Below are 15,969 nucleotides of genomic sequence, written 5' to 3' on the forward strand. Positions count from 1 at the left end.
CTCGCACGCACGCACGCACGCACGCACGCACGCACGCACGCACGCACGCACGCACGCACGCACACACACACACACACACACACACACACACACACACACACACACACACACACACACACACACACACAGATAGACAGGGAAATTGGACAGGTATATGCATGCAGACAAAATAATTGACAGATGTTTTGACAGATAGACAGGTAAGCAGGCAATCAGCTTGACAGACAGCACGGCTGACACCCAGCACAGCATAACCTATAGCATGCCCTGACTGTGCTGTACTGTGAATGAATGCATAATGTAGAGCCAGACACAATACAGCATCTCACCGCTGTCCAGGTAGAAACCATGTATATCCAAAACTAGACTGGGAACGCATTATTACGCATTATTTTGTGCTTTAACTATTGAAAAATAGCAGATATACAAGCTCACAGCGGCACATTGTGACACTTTGTAAGCTTGTAGATTGGCTATTTTGGCTGTTTACAACTTTAGTGTGACAGTGTGTGACGAATTAGGGCATTCATTAAAAAAACAAAAACAAAACATAAATGAATCATGGAGATACAAGGTTTCTGTCCGAAAGCAAGGATATTTAGCATGGCTGTCACAGTGACGTCCGGCTTTACCACTTTCAAAGTGGTCTCCATAATTTGGGCATGTCATGTAAGTCTGTCTGTCTGTGGGTTTCATAAATATTTAACACGATTATTAACAAGAGCTTGTACATTGGCTCCATTGGAGCGCAGGTTATTTTGTTCCATATCGTCGTCGTCGGGTGGAAACCTTGTGTGTCCAAAACCGTTCGTTTTGTATAATCATTTAAAAAATGAACTAAACTAGTGAAAACAGCCGATCGACAAGCACACAACGCCTCGCACCGCGAGGCGTTGTGTGCTTGTAGATCTGCTGTTTTCACTACTTTTGTGCGACGGCCTTGTATGATGAAGCAGGGCATAGGAATTTGAAAGTTGGAGATACAAGGTTTCTGCCCGACAGTGACGATATACGTACAGTACAAGATTCCCGCCCAACAGCGACGATTATGAGCCATTAGCACTGACTGAGAACATTGTTATGCTTTCAGTTCTTGACAGGCTTTCACAAGACATTGGCACGGCCATCAGGAAGCAGAAAAGCTGTTCATTATAATCTTTTGAATTGGGATGTTTTATTTTGTATCCACTTTTTTTTCTGCTAGAACGGAGTCTGTTGCAGAGAAGATGCTCACCAACTGGTTCACGTTCCTGCTGTACAAGTTCCTCAAGGTAAGGCCACTAAAGTCTATACCATTAAGGGTCTTCAACAGGGGGTCCGGGACCCCTAGGGGGTCCTCAGAGTTACCACAGGGGGTCTTCCAAATCTTTGTGTGATAGAAGCTTTTTTTTCCTCCTTTTTTATATTAACCACTTGAACCCTAGCGTCCATATTCTGAGAACTTTAGCCAAACATAGCAGATCTACAAACTCACAACGTCTCGCGCTGCGAGGCGCTGTGAGCTTGTAGATCGGCCAAGAGGTTTGGTGTAGACTGTAGAGGAGAAAGAGAGCAGACTAAGTACAGTGTGGAAGGTCAAGTTTATTAAGTATTGACGGTTCAAGTGGTTAAATTTCTGAAAACACAAATTGACATGACTCCAAAATATACTGATGTAACAATCAAACAATGAAACTATATGGTATCTATGGGTTGTGGGGGTCCCTGCTTCATCTCTCTCGACTAAGGGTTCCTTGGCCTGAAAACGTTGAAGACCCCTGGTCTGTACCTTGTTGTCGCATTTGTTTTGCCCCAGTCTGTGACTCAGGAGTAGGGCTGTCACCATTACAAAATTGAAGTTGGAGACTAACTGTCACACAAATCATTGCGCTTAATGAGTTTTTGGCATTGAACATCGGAACATATGGAATAAAAAAAATTATCTTCGTAATAAAATCAATCACGGGCTGATATGACAAATTAACAATTTTGCTGCCATTTTAAACATAGCTGTACTAAGCAGCTGCCAAATTGTCCTTACCTTTTAACGTGGGCACGTGCACGCATAGTGCATGATCTGTGCGCGACTCATGTAGTAGACCGGTAGACAAGATGACAGCTTTCGAATAAAAAAAATCCATTGGAATAGACAAATCCGTTGCCAGGCTGTTACCCCTGCTGTATCCGCCAGTGTTACATAAGAAAACATTGGAAATGGCCAGCTGTGCGCTATGGTAACACGTGGACACGTTCGCGCACATAGCAGACGATATGTGCGCGGATCATATGCCAGGCGGGTAGAGGAATCAAACAGCTACAAAATAATAAAAAAAACGCGTGAAAAAAACCCATTCTATGGCCGTGCAGCTCCTTCCTTTGTTTACAAGGAAATCATGGCCTGGAGCTATGATTAGCTTTCAGACCGGATATGGAAACCTAGATCCGGTCTAAACAGGAAATTCGACCGGATACAGTTAGGGGGTAGGCCTAAAGTCTCCGAAGCGGCTATATACAGCGACCATACTTTTAATCGTTTCATAATGATTAAAGCTAATTAAATCTTCGGGCTCCTCGGGCATCGCAGAGAGGTACAGCGGGAAATCTCCGGTTTCGACGGGGATCGCGGGAAATGAATTAATAAGGTAATAACATAACACTTTGAGTGCCTAAAATGTCCTCAAACGTCTTAGTGTTTACCCCCTGTGGAGTGCCAAGTCCTCGTTAAGATGCTCAGATACCTAGTTGCTATGGTTACCAGGTAAACAGGCGCTGCTGCGGCCGCTGGTGAGCGAACTCCATATCCCATGATGCAACTCGGCCGCCAGCATCAGGAAGCATGTAATCTCCATAGGCTCAATTATGTCATAATTGTGACAGGCCTACTCAGGACCCCCTGAGCGGTTGGTCTTCTGGGAGCCTGGAAGGTTCCCGGGTCGATCCCCGGTATGTTGAAGTGTCCTTGAGCAAGGCCCTGAGGCCCTAACTGCTCCTGATGAGCAGCTTGGAGTCTTGCATGGCTGCCTCCACCGCCGGTGTGTGAATGTGTACCATTTAAGCTGTGTCATCGCGTCAGCAGATCTACAGTATAAGCTCGAAACACGTAGCGCTGTGATGCAATGTGAGCTTGTAGAATGGCTTTTCTTTCGGTGTGAGACAGCGGCACGCAACTAAGTATACAGTAAAAGCAGCTTTAGATCACTACAATATTTATTCAAGAGTATCCTCTTCACCAACACAAGACATTCTTCCTTATTCTGATGAATTTTCAGCCCTTTCTTTCTTAGCCTTTTTTCATCTCTTCTCCACAGGTTCTTTATTCTTGTTTTCAGTTGTACTTTTATATGTTTCTTTTTTATTTTGTTTGGCATTTATAATTATTTGAAACTCACTCAGGCCTGGTAAAAAAAAAAATGCAGTGGGCTCGCCATGCAATTATTATATCGTCACTGTCGGGCAGAAACCTCGTATCTCCAAGTTTCAAATGTGTACGTTTTTTCGCGAAGTAAAGCCCTGCTTCATCAGACAAGGCCGTCGCACAAAATGAGTGAAAACAGCAGATCTACAAGCACACAACGCCTGTGTGCTTGTAGATCAGCTGTTTTCACTAGTTTAGTTAATTTTTTTTAAATGATAAAAACGAACGGTTTTGGACACACAAGGTTTCCACCCGACAACGACGATATATATTTATTTTTAATGCTCGAACTCTCATCTCAGGAGAGTATTAAAGCGGACCAACTTTGCAGCAGTGTTACTATAACTCATAATGCCTTGTTTTTGTCTTGCTGCCAGTACTAAAGACCTTCTCCTCTGAGGCTTGAGAAGGCAGATTAAAGATATGAGATTTAAAAGTCTCTTTAAATGTGTCAGCTTTTAGTTCATTTAAGAACTACTTGGCCCGTGGCAAACAAACAAAAGAAAAACACCCTCCAAATATTGTTAGGAGATTATGAGAGAGAAATGGCACCGGCATCATAATAACGGTATGAGTAAGTTATTTCCCTTGGGCTTCTCGAAACATTCATCCTGGCGGCGCGTCTGCGTTTTATTCTGTCGTTTGTTAAGTCGGTGTACGCTCGCCGTGTCCGTTCTTCAAGCTCCGCTTGTCTTGTTTTTCTGCCTTGTTTCCATTTCACGTCTCCCTGGCTCTGATCACCCCCCCCCCCCCTCCCCTCCTCGCCGCCCTGATGCGTAATTCATAGCCGATAAAATAGCAGATCGACGAGTTCAAAATGTGTGGCTGAAGCAGAAGACTTCTTTTTCCTTCCGGATGTCGTTATTTCTTCTCTCCTGCCTCGAGGTCGTTAGCCTTGCCTGCGGGTGTGTGTGCGTGTGCGTGTGCGTGCGTGTGTGTGTGTGTGTGTGTGTGTGTGTGTGTGTGTGTGTGTGTGTGTGTGCGTGTGCGTGTGTGTGTGTGTGCGTTGATGACGGCCTTGTGCGCTCTTCTCCCCCAGGCACGTGCACACATAGACATCAAAGGGGGCTTGAGCCCCTGCCCTTTAATCAGTCTGTAAAAAGTGCCCTCTCCAGAACATGAATGCAGTTTTTACTGTGATGAAAGAAATGCAAATGCCCCTTTTCCATGCCATAACTGAAGGCACTATTCAAGTGATTTGCCTTGTCCAAACTCTCCTGAACTTGAATGCAACATCTTACGTTGAAAGAATTGCCCTCACTGTGTAGAAAGTATGCATATGAGTGGTTTAACGCACCGAAAATAGCAGACCTCCAATCTCACAGCGCGTCGCATCGATATTTTAACCAAAAGGCCCTTTTAGAAATGTCAGCCCCTGCATCTCTAACATTCTCTGCACGTCCCTGCTCTCCCCGTTTCTCCCTTTGCCCCTAACATCACCTTATCCCCCCCCGCCCCCCCCCCCCCCCCCCCCACCACCACCACCCCCACTGCTAGAAGAAACCGTGCTATTACAAGGGATGCCATTAATGAAGCCGCCACGAGCGCTGAAGGAGGTGGGAGGAGGTGGCTGCTGCTGCTGCTGTTGTTGTTGTTGGAGGGGAGGGCAGGGGAGGGGAGGGGGGGGGTTCTGTCTCGTTAGCAGCTGTCCTCTTAATTAGCCCAGATGCTAACGACACGCTTAGCAGCATATGGCCACGACCGGAGGAGAGATGGGGGAGAGAGAGAGAGGGGTGACGACGAGGGGTGAGAGGAAAAGAGGGGTCTGAGGCGAGGTGGAGAATGGATGACAGGGGGGTCGAGGATGGAGGGAGCGTTCATCCGCAGGGGGAGAGGAGGATGGAGAGACAGAGAGATGGAGAGGGAAAGAGGGGGGGAGAGAGAGAAAGAGAGATTATGGAAAAAGGTAAAAGAAACATGCAGGCCTCCCAGATGCTTAACCTCACTAAACATGTGCCTTACAGCTCCAATAAGACTCTACAGCAGGGGTCTTCAACAGGGGGTCCTCAGAGTTACTACAGGGGGTCCTCCAAATCTTTGTGTGGTAGAAACGTATTTTCTCCTTTTTTATATTAACCACTTGAACCCTAGTGTCCATATTCTGAGAACTTTAGCCAAAAATAGCAGATCTACAAGCTCACAACGCCTTGCAACGCGAGGCGTTGTGAGCTTGTAGATCTGCTATTTTTGGCAAAGAGCTTTGATGTAGAGGGGAAAAAGAGCAGACTAAGTACAGAGTGAAAGGTCAAAGTTTATTAGGTATGTATGGTTGAAGTGGTTAAATATCTGAAAACACTCCAAAATCCAAAATACACTGATGATTGTGCTGTCAAACAATGAAACTATTTGGAATCTGGGGGTCCCTGCTTCATCTCTCTCTCAACTAAGGGGTCCTTGGCCTGAAAACGTTGAAGACCCCTGCTCTACAGTCCTATTGTAACGAATAGAACATTTGTAATATGGTAGAGTATGTTAATACTATATGAATGTAACTAGTACATGTGCAGTGGTTGGAGGTGGTCTCCCTGCTCTTCCATTGAGACTTTTAGACCCTGGTGTCAGGAAGGATGCCTACTGGTTGACAATATCAATACATTGAAGCAGATTGGACACTCGACACGCCACTACCGCTGCTGGAGTTTGGACGTTGTTGCAATGACCTCTCTCAGTGTTAAATGAAACCTTTGGATGTTTGCTTTAACTTAACCCATGACTAACAGAAGGGGTCAAACTTGGTGCTGAAGTTAAGGTTTCATAAATGGAGATTCAAGGTGATTTATTGTCACGTGCACAAACACTGTGGAGACCACGGCACACTGTAAAATCACAGCAAAATGAATGTATCCTTGTGTAACTCTGAGAGGTCAGAGTTAGGTAATGTACCCAGTAGAGGACTGTACCGTGTACTTTGTGGAGAGCTGTCACCGAGGAGAGACTGGTGACATGGAGGAGAGACGTGTGACGTCTCTCCTCCATGTCCTCCATGGAGGGATGAGAGAGAGAGAGAGACAGACAAACAGACAACAGATAGACAGACAGACAGACAGACAGAGAGAATAAAGAGAGAGGAGTACAAAGGAACCAGGAGAGAGATGGGAGAATGATGGAGCAGCATTCCGAAAATCACCATCCTACAACTTTGATGTTCTCTCAAGTCAATAGCAATGCAAACTGTGTGTGTGTGTGTGTGTGTGTGTGTGTGTGTGTGTGTGTGTGTGTGTGTGTGTGTGTGTGTGTGTGTGTGTGTGTGTGTGTGTGTGTGTGTGTGTGTGTGTGTGTGTGTGTGTGTGTGTGTGTGTGTGTGTGTGTGTGTGTGTGTGTGCACGTGCGTGTGTGTGCCTAGAGTGAGCGATAGATGAGTACAGGGGGTGAGAGAGAGGACAGCTGTTGGGAGCGAGGGAGTGGAGAGGAGGAGGATGAATGTTTCAAACACCCGCTTGTAGAGATCTATAATCTCACTGCTGCCTCTCCTCCACGCTCTGCTATTAAACACTCATAAGGCGTGGCCCCTCTCTCTACTGTGTGTGTGTGTGTGTGTGTGTGTGTGTGTGTGTGTGTGTGTGTGCGTGCGTGCGTGCGTGTCTGTACATACAGTACAAGTATGTTTTCCGTGGCTAAAGGGCCTCACAGATGAGAGGCCGATGTTGGGTCAGATCAGATCTCGTGCCCAGGGTTTATCGGTGTTAATTTCAAACGACAGCAATCCTCTGTCTTGCGACCGGGCCCGGTATATCCCGCTGTGCCAAGTGAAATATCTCAGACCATTACAAATGAGACCGACGTCTCGCGATTCTAGCCACCCACGATCTCGGGGGGGTGGTGCCATGAGAGACGTGACTAGATGAAGATTCCGCCCCCTCAAGAGGGATAAAATCAAGAGTGTTTTTCTCTCTCTCTCTTCACGTCAGTTTAATTGCCATTTGTTTAATGTTTTGACAATGAGGGTGTTCCAGGTGATCCCCAGCTTAATGATGGAGACCAAATGGTAACCAAAAGGACTATTATTTATACTAAAGGGAATCTTTCTCCAAAATAATCAATTAGGCCTACCGCATGCCAGCAAAGTCAACGAGCCAACGACCCAATTAGCGCAGAAGTCCTGCAGCTGCGGTGTTCTGACTCGCTATGCTCCAAAATCCATTTTATTACCTAATTAAATATTAAAACAGCGAAATTAAACAAATATATTCGCTATAGTCTATAACAAAGAGTCTCTCTCTCTCTCTCTCTCTGTCTGTGCCATATTTGTAGCTAATAATGCAGTATTGATACTTTTACTTAAGTAAAGAAAGTAAAGAATGGGAGTATACTTTTTCCATCACTGCGCAAATTAGACTACAGAGGCGCACATGGGTATGGTATAACGTACCTTGATTACAGGAGAAAATAATAAAATGTACTTCTTAAAATGAATTCATCATGCTTGTGCTTGTTGCTAAAAAGTAGGTATTGGCAACATGACTAGTGTATCGCATGCATGCCTTCACATGTGCAAGACAACAGCCATGTTACCATACCTTAGCATTTGCAGAACTGACGCTGCTGGCAGCCGGAGGAGGAGGACATTATGAGCGAGTGTGCAGGCCTATTCGTGGACTCTTTTTATTCTGACTTTGGTTGGTGTTATTACTGTTATGTTGATATGATTGATCTGAACCAAGCTGGACCCAGTGGATTATGTAGTCTACAAGGAAGCACGTTGGCTGTCTCACCCTGTCTGTCTGTCACAGCAATGGATTAATTGGTAGAAGTTGGTTTTACATTCTTCTTTCGTGTATCATCGTCCTTTGCACACAAGTGATAACTGCGCCATCATGACAAAACATTATAAAAACAAAGGTAGGTTGGTAGTCTTCTAGGTAGGCTACTGTGCGCACACTGGCCGCTGCTCACTTTATAGATATTATAATTATATATTCAGTTATGTTTTTGGCAAGCGAGACGCGAGATGTGATGCGCATCCAGCAAGACACGGCTGAGAGTGTCGCATCTCCAATATCATTGATTGACCAGTGTCCACTCCTAAAAAGCATCAACCAGCATTTTAACGGCAACCAGCCAGACATTAAACAGACATGAGCTTAATCAGCTAATAGCAATTATGAATGTCCAAACCTCGCCGTTGTGGGCGTGCAGTCGCAGAAAAAAAAAAGTTTAACCTCTCGCTTTTTTTTTTTTTACTGTCCCACCAACATCCAAGCATATAGAATAGGGACAGGCCTAGGTTCCTCAATATCATTTAGCTGGGGACCCCCTGGAACTCCCCAAGGACTGGCGGTCCTCTTTGAGGACCAATGAACAAACTGACAGAACGAGAGGCGCAATGATGTGCCTGCAGCCTGCGCGTAAAAGTAAAAAAAAAAAAGGAATGCAATGGAATGTCTCTGACTTTGAGTATTACATTATATGAATAAGATATTATATATAGGGTGTCTGTCTGTCAAGTTGCACAAGGTCAATTTAGAGCCCTTATAATACACGGATAGAACAGCACTGCCCTAGCCAAATCTGCGCAGCAAAAAAAAAGACACTGCCTTGTTGCCAAATGACTGCGCAGAAGAAGAAAAAAGAAGAAAGAACGCTATAGGCTATAACGTTTTTGAACAAGTGATTACAACAAGGGAGAGAGTAGGCTAAAGTAAAAAGTAAGTAGGCTAATAATAATAATAAAAGTGTAGGCTGTGACAGAATAGCCTACACTCTGCGCAGCCTAAAAAAGGGAGGAGCTGGCTTCATATAATCTGATGCAATCCCGTGAGCTCATTCAGACGACAATAATTGTAAAGGATTCCTACCCGATGACCCGAGAATATCAAGCTTTTTTGATATTATCGTGAGCGCTCCCGACGAGTCCCGAGGTCATAAAAAAGCTAATTAACATAATCCGATCGTGTCGGGGTACTGTTCAAGCCCAAGACCGATCCCGGGGCCGACCAAACGATTTTCCCGGGGGGTCATCCCGATATCTGATCGGGGGTCCTCGGCCCCGGGATCGGCTCAATGTGTACGGGCCTTAAGCCAGGGTTAATGACAGTATTGATTGACAAGCGTCTCAGATAAAAAGAAAGAAAGGGGGGAGGGGGGGGTACACATGACAGATTAACAGGGAATTGAAGGACAAGGGAGATGGCGTGGGGTGTGATGCAACCATATAGAAGAATAAAGAATGGGAAAAGGGAGTGTGTCAATGAGGGCAAGGTTAAGAGACACAGAGAGAAAGACAGCCGGGGAGACATTAACAGTGTGCGGGTGAAAAGAGAGAGAGAGAGAGAGAGAGAGAGAGAGAGAGAGAGAGAGAGAGAGTGAGCGATGGAGACAGACGGATAAAGATGGAGCGAGGTGAAGTGAGGAATAAAAAAGGAAAGGAGTTCTAGAAACGGAACGGTTCTTTTATATAATGTTGATGTCAGTCGACCTGTCCTCCGAGAGGACAGAGCGAGTCCCCCGGCGTTAACAGGGGAATATGAAGAGAGTTATAGGAAGACAGGGTGCTTTTGACAGCAGAACATTGGAACATATCAATAAGAACGACATTTCTGTTCGTCTTTTAGGCTTTGTATAGAGCGAGGGTCTTCAACAGGGGTCCTCAGAGTTACTACAGGGGGTCCTCCAACTCTTTTTTGTGTTAACCACTTGAACCCCAGTTTCCATATTCTGAAAACATTAACCAAAAATAGCAGATCTACAAGCTCACAACGCCTCGCGCTGGCGTTGAGCTTATAGGTCGGCTATTTTCGGCAAAGAGTTTTGGTGTTGAGGGGAAAAAGAGCAGTCTAAGTACGGAGTGAAAGGTCAAGTTTATTAGGTAATGACGGTTAAAGTGGTTAAATATCTGAAAACACAAATCTGCATGAATCCAAAATACACTGATGATTGGAATCTCTGAAAAGGTTTTGGGGGTCCCTGGCTCATCTCTTTTTAAAATAAGGGGTCCTTGGCCTGAAAACATTGAAGACCCTTGGTATAGAGACATTAGACTCTTTGACTTTACATTTGCAAAACAAAAGTTGTTGCACAGGGCAGATGGTGTCAATAACTAACTAGCTAAATTGTTTTGTACAATCTACCAGTAATATTCCTGCGTACAACACCAATGGCTCCTCCATACCTACAATACCTGATCAACACCTACAACCCCACCCGTTCACTCAGATCAGCCAACACAGGGATGCTGACAGAACCCTCGCTAAAAACCCCAGGACAAAAATCCACTTGTCCTAGACAATTTGCCCTCCTGGCCCCCAAACTGTGGAATAAACTCCCTGTTGCACTTAGAACTACAGACTCACTCCCTAGCTTCTGCCGTGGACTGAAGACTCACCTCTTCAGACTCCACCTAAACCCATAGCACTACTGTAACACTCCCCTTTCCCTCAATGACCATACATGATGCTAGATAGCCTTTTTCGGTTTTAGAAATGTTTTTTTTTACTGATTAGGTGCGTGGTCTACCTATGTCATTGTTTTTCTAGATTGATATTCCTATGCATTTTTATATTGTTGTTGATGTACTGACATATTATCTTGCTTATTATGTTGATGTATTACCTGCTTATTGTAAATCGCTTTGGATTAAAAGCGTCTGCTTAATGCTTAAATTGTAAAGTATTTCGCATAGGAAATCAAAGTATTTTGGATCTCAAACAAAGTTTGGGTATTTAGTTGCCGATGGCAAACATTCAGGAGATAGTGTGAAACCTCTGGTGCAGAACCTTTGACATGCAAACTAGCACCGTGGAACGCATTAGTTTATTCCATGGCCTACGGACAGGATCAGCCTCAGAATGCAGCGGACAGCTAGAGTTCTAGGGCAAGTTTAGACTCTCACTCGGTCCGACAAGTTTCGTGCCGCCTTGTCTGAATAAAGATGATGTTGGAAATCAATATCAAACTTTTCTCTGACTTGAACTGGTGTCATTGGATGCAGGGACGTGCTGGCCATTGGGCAAAGCGGGACAACTCCCCAACGGCTGGTTCATTCCAGGCCGGTCCAGACCAGCCATTAGGAAAAAAATACAAATAAAATGTCGGCCTTCATTCCATTTTGGGGGCTGGGAGGCCAACAAAGTAAATCGTCACTGTCGGGCAGAAACCTTGTATCTTCAAGTTTCAATTTTTTACATTTTTTTCGCAAAGCAAAGCCCTGCTTCATCATACAAGGCCGTCGCACAACAGTAGTGAAAACAGCAGATCTACAAGCACACAACGCCTCGCGGTGCGAGGCGTTGTGTGCTTGTAGATCAGCTGTTTTCACTAGTTTAAATCATTTTTAAAATGATAAATACAAAACTAACGGTTTTGGACATACAAGGTTTTAACTCATGTACGACAAATGTACTCATGTAATTGGCCCACCGGCTTGTCACTTGTCATGATCTGAAATGGCAAAACTTTGAGTAGCAGCAGCGCTATAGAGAGAGATCTCTCTCTATAGCGCGCAATGAGGGCCTCTCCAACTCTTTTTCCCGGGCTGAATCAGGGGCCCAGCACGTCCCTGCATTGGATGTGTAACGTTATGCCAGCGCGCCAGAGGCTGCTGGGATGCACTTCATCATGAGTCACATGAGGTGCCTTGACCTTCTACAAAACCCTGCTAGAAAACTCTCTTGTGTGGTGACTGTGGTCTTAGACTTTGTTTGGACTGCAGGCAAATCTGATTTGTTTTCTCCTAACCTGCAGGACCGGCTGTACTCATTGTTATTTCGTCGTCTCTGTCGGGCGGAAATGTTTCTCCATACAGTACTTCAACTTTTTAGTTTTTTTTGTAAATCTCAAAACACCCTATTTTGTCACGATACAGTGTCTCACAAAAGTAGCAAATATAGCAGGTCTACAAGCTCACAACATGTTGCAACGTGGCGCGTTGTGAGCTTGTATTTTTTTAAGAGAATATGAATGTGGCTAAGTGTGTGTGTTTTTTTTACTAATAAAAACAACAGCAACAGTGGTTGCTACGCTAAAGACATAATGACACGCTTAAATTATACGTATAATTATATAGTCATCATACGATAGAGTTGCTCATATACAGTATAATGTATTATGTATACTTTCTCTTAGGTTTAGCTCTGTCACCACAACAGTGAGGAAGTAGAGATCAGGCTTCAGTGTTCCAAATCCAGATCTAACTATTCATTTACCGAATGTCTGTCCTTCTGACCGTCTGTCTGCATGCTGACATCACTGATACTAAACAATGTCGCTACCATGGTAACAGCCGCATGCTGAAACAATGCCCACATTTGGAGATGATGTCCGCCGTCTGTCATCTGTCTGCATGCTATCATCATTGATACTAAACAGTGTTCTGCCATGGTAACAGCTGCATGCTGAAACAATGCCCAAATTTGGTGATGAGCATGCTGACATCACTGATACTAAACAGTGTCGCCACCATGGTAACAGCTGCATGCTGAAACGATGCCCAAATTTGGAGACATCACAGATATAACGGGTATCAGAATTTGCTATCAAATTAACACTGACTGAGACAAATAATAAAAATACAAATAACAAAACTTTTAAGGGCTTGATATACTTTGTTGCGTGCCGTGATCGTGCACCCAAACTAACAAATTTAACAAGCTCACTGGCGATTTTCAGTGCATGACACCAAAATGCAACTAAGCCGGTAGTATAAATCCGGATTTAAGAAATTGACTAAGTTATATTATGCTTTCTTTCATACTAATTGTTGTGGGGAGGTGGGGTGTGGTGGTCCTTGAGAATGGTTTGCATCATGCTAGAAGAACCACTGTCTTAGGACAGTAGAAATTGGACTGAATTTGTTTTGACTGAATTAATGTGAAAGCTTATTAGCAGTCGAGTTGAGGGAATGATTCACTATTAGCTTTGAGAAATGTAAGCTGTTTATTAGCATTTTTGGCAAGTCGGTGCGTAGTTGGGGGACTAGGCTTTAATACTGAAGTGGTGAGTCATGGGTCTGTGGAACATTCCAAGTTTTTGGCTGTTGCATGCCTTGTTTTTCAACTGCGGAAGCAAGCTGTGAATGATAATGAAGAGGCATGAATGTAATGAACACAGCTGGCAGCAAGGGACTCCAAGTGAAGGGACATGAATTTTACTTGCACTAATGTACACTAATAACTACCTGGGTTACAAGATGTATATACCGTCTATGAATCTGTATTATGCATTCTTTATATAAGTTATATTGTTATTACCTTGTGTATACTGCATTGCTGTTGTTAGCTGTCTTGCAGAACATGCAATTTACAATTTACAATTTAGGCATTTTTGCAGATACTCTTAATCCAGAGCGACTTACAATAAGCAAGGTAAATTAAATATTTAGGAGGAGGAGATCTGACTCAAAGACAGACTGACCCGCACACTGCCGCTTGTCCGTTTCAGAGAATTTATTATAGCAACGTTTCGGTCACCAGACCTTTGATAAAGGTCTGGTGACCGAAACGTTGCTATAATAAATTCTCTGAAACGGACAAGCGGCAGTGTGCGGGTCAGTCTGTCTTTGAGTCAGATCTCCTCCTCCTAGTGTTTTGTTACCAACGCACCTGCTAAGAGAGGAACTGGGTGTGCGTAAGCCTTCCCTTCAAAAATTAAATATTTAGGAAATAAAAAAATACGTGTTTGTAAGTCGAATAGCGGACAAAACCAATACATAAAACTATGAGGAAATAGAAAATTAATTGTGGGATAATCATATGGCTTAGGAGCATTTTATGATTGCAAACACTAGATATAAATGGTCAATGCAATAAACAAGGTAATACATCAAAACAATAAGCAAGGTAATACAATACAATCAATACATCAACATCAATACATCAAATGCATTGAAATCTAGACAAAAACAACATGGGTAGACTGAGCACCTAATCAGTAAAAAACATTTTATATAAAAAACCTGGAAAAAATGCTATCTAGTGCCACACTAACATTTAGCTTTATGAGTGTGTGACAAATAAACCCTCTTGATTATCAATCAATCAATCAATCAATCAATCAATCAATCAATCCCAAACAAACAAACCTCGAGCAGAACCAGGCTCTGGGTGGCGGCAGTCCATCTACCGTGACCAGGTCCGACCTAAGGTCTACTTTGAAAGGGTGTCAGGTGGGAGGTGGTGTCCACATGATCACGGCCACAACGCTGCTGATCAAAACAATTAACTGTTTACCTCTCTCCCCCTCCCCTCCGTCCCTCTCCAGGAGTGTGCAGGAGAGCCTCTGTTCATGCTGTACTGTGCCATGAAGCAGCAGATGGAGAAAGGGCCCATAGACGCCATCACAGGCGAGGCGCGCTACTCCCTGAGCGAGGACAAGCTCATCAGGCAGCAGATTGACTACAAGACGCTGGTACGTCACCCTGCTGCCCTCAGACCCCTGGAGTCTTTAGAGTTACAACTGCACTATGACCACCTTTTCCCTCTACACCATGGGTCTTCAACAGGGGGTCAGGGAGAGTTACTACAGGGCGTCCATCTTTCAGTGGTGGAAACCTTTTTTCTCTCTTTGTTTAACCCTAGTGTCCATATTCTGAGAACTGCTTCTGAGAAGCAAAAATAGCAGATCTACAAGCTCACAATGCCTCGCGCTGCGAGGCGTTGTGAGCTTGTAGATTGGCTATTTACGGCAAAGAGCTTTGGTGTAGAGGGGTAAAAGAGCAGACTAAGTACAGGGTGAATGGTCAAGTTTATTACATTTTTAACTCCATTTTTGGGGCTATTGAACACCATTTACATCTGAGTGTTGGTTAAAATAATATTGAACCAATGGAAAGTAGTAAAAAGTGCTTGGGACAAAACCATCTAACTCCACCCGATTGGCCCTCTCTTTTTGTTCATAAATATGTCCTATTGAACACCATTTACGTCTGCGTGTTGGTTCAAATAATATCGAACCAATGAAAAGTAGTAAAACGCCAAACTCCACTTGAGCTCATTTTCCCCAAAAATGAACGTTTTGGAGTTAGGAGGTTTTCGGCCCAACAGCAGAGATATAGTATAATAATATATCAGGTTCATAATAGCACTTTCAGTAAGTTCTCAAAGTTTTGCCTTATGATATACAGTACTACATAACAGTAAATATACCACTATTGTGGTGTTGGAGTGGGGGGTGATAGAGTGGTCATTGAGGAGTGTTTGAAACATGATAGTGGTCCCAAAAAGGTTGTGAATGACATCAATATTTCACACCTTTCTCTCTGCTGTCCGTTCCCTCTCTCTCTCTCTGTCTCTCTCTCTCTCTCTCTCTCTCTCTCTCTCTATCCCCTGCTCTCTCGCTCTGTCTCCCTCCAGACCTTGCACTGCGTCAACCCGGAGAACGAGAACGCGCCGGAGGTGACGGTGAAGTGTCTGAACTGTGACACCATCACGCAGGTGAAAGAGAAGCTGTTGGATGCTGTTTACAAGGGCAGCCCCTACTCCCAGAGACCCAAAGCAGCTGATATGGACCTGGGTAGGAGATGCATACATACAGTACCGTACTATACATACAGTACACACACTGACATAAATATCGTCGTTGTCGTTGGGTGGAAACCTTGTATGTCCAAAACCGTTCATTTTGTATGTATCATTTAAAAAATG

The 15,969-nt window shown here is 44.1% G+C and overlaps 1 protein-coding gene across 1 annotated transcript in view; it reads left to right on the forward strand.

The window, feature by feature from the left end:
* The window catches only part of LOC308290942 (plexin-A1-like), a gene marked incomplete at its 5' end in the record, with an annotated part of 341,256 nt that overhangs the window by 305,548 nt on the left and 19,739 nt on the right, over window positions 1-15,969 (forward strand). Inside the window, 3 exons of the mRNA XM_080732857.1 lie at window positions 1,205-1,271; window positions 14,588-14,734; window positions 15,679-15,838. Of these exons, the coding sequence (XP_080588983.1) occupies window positions 1,205-1,271; window positions 14,588-14,734; window positions 15,679-15,838 (374 nt within the window). The remainder of the gene's footprint in view (window positions 1-1,204; window positions 1,272-14,587; window positions 14,735-15,678; window positions 15,839-15,969) is intronic.

The sequence above is a fragment of the Nannobrachium achirus genome (genome assembly GCF_963921795.1).
Source record: "Nannobrachium achirus genome assembly, chromosome: 9".
In the NCBI taxonomy this organism is placed as follows: Eukaryota; Metazoa; Chordata; class Actinopteri; order Myctophiformes; family Myctophidae; genus Nannobrachium; species Nannobrachium achirus.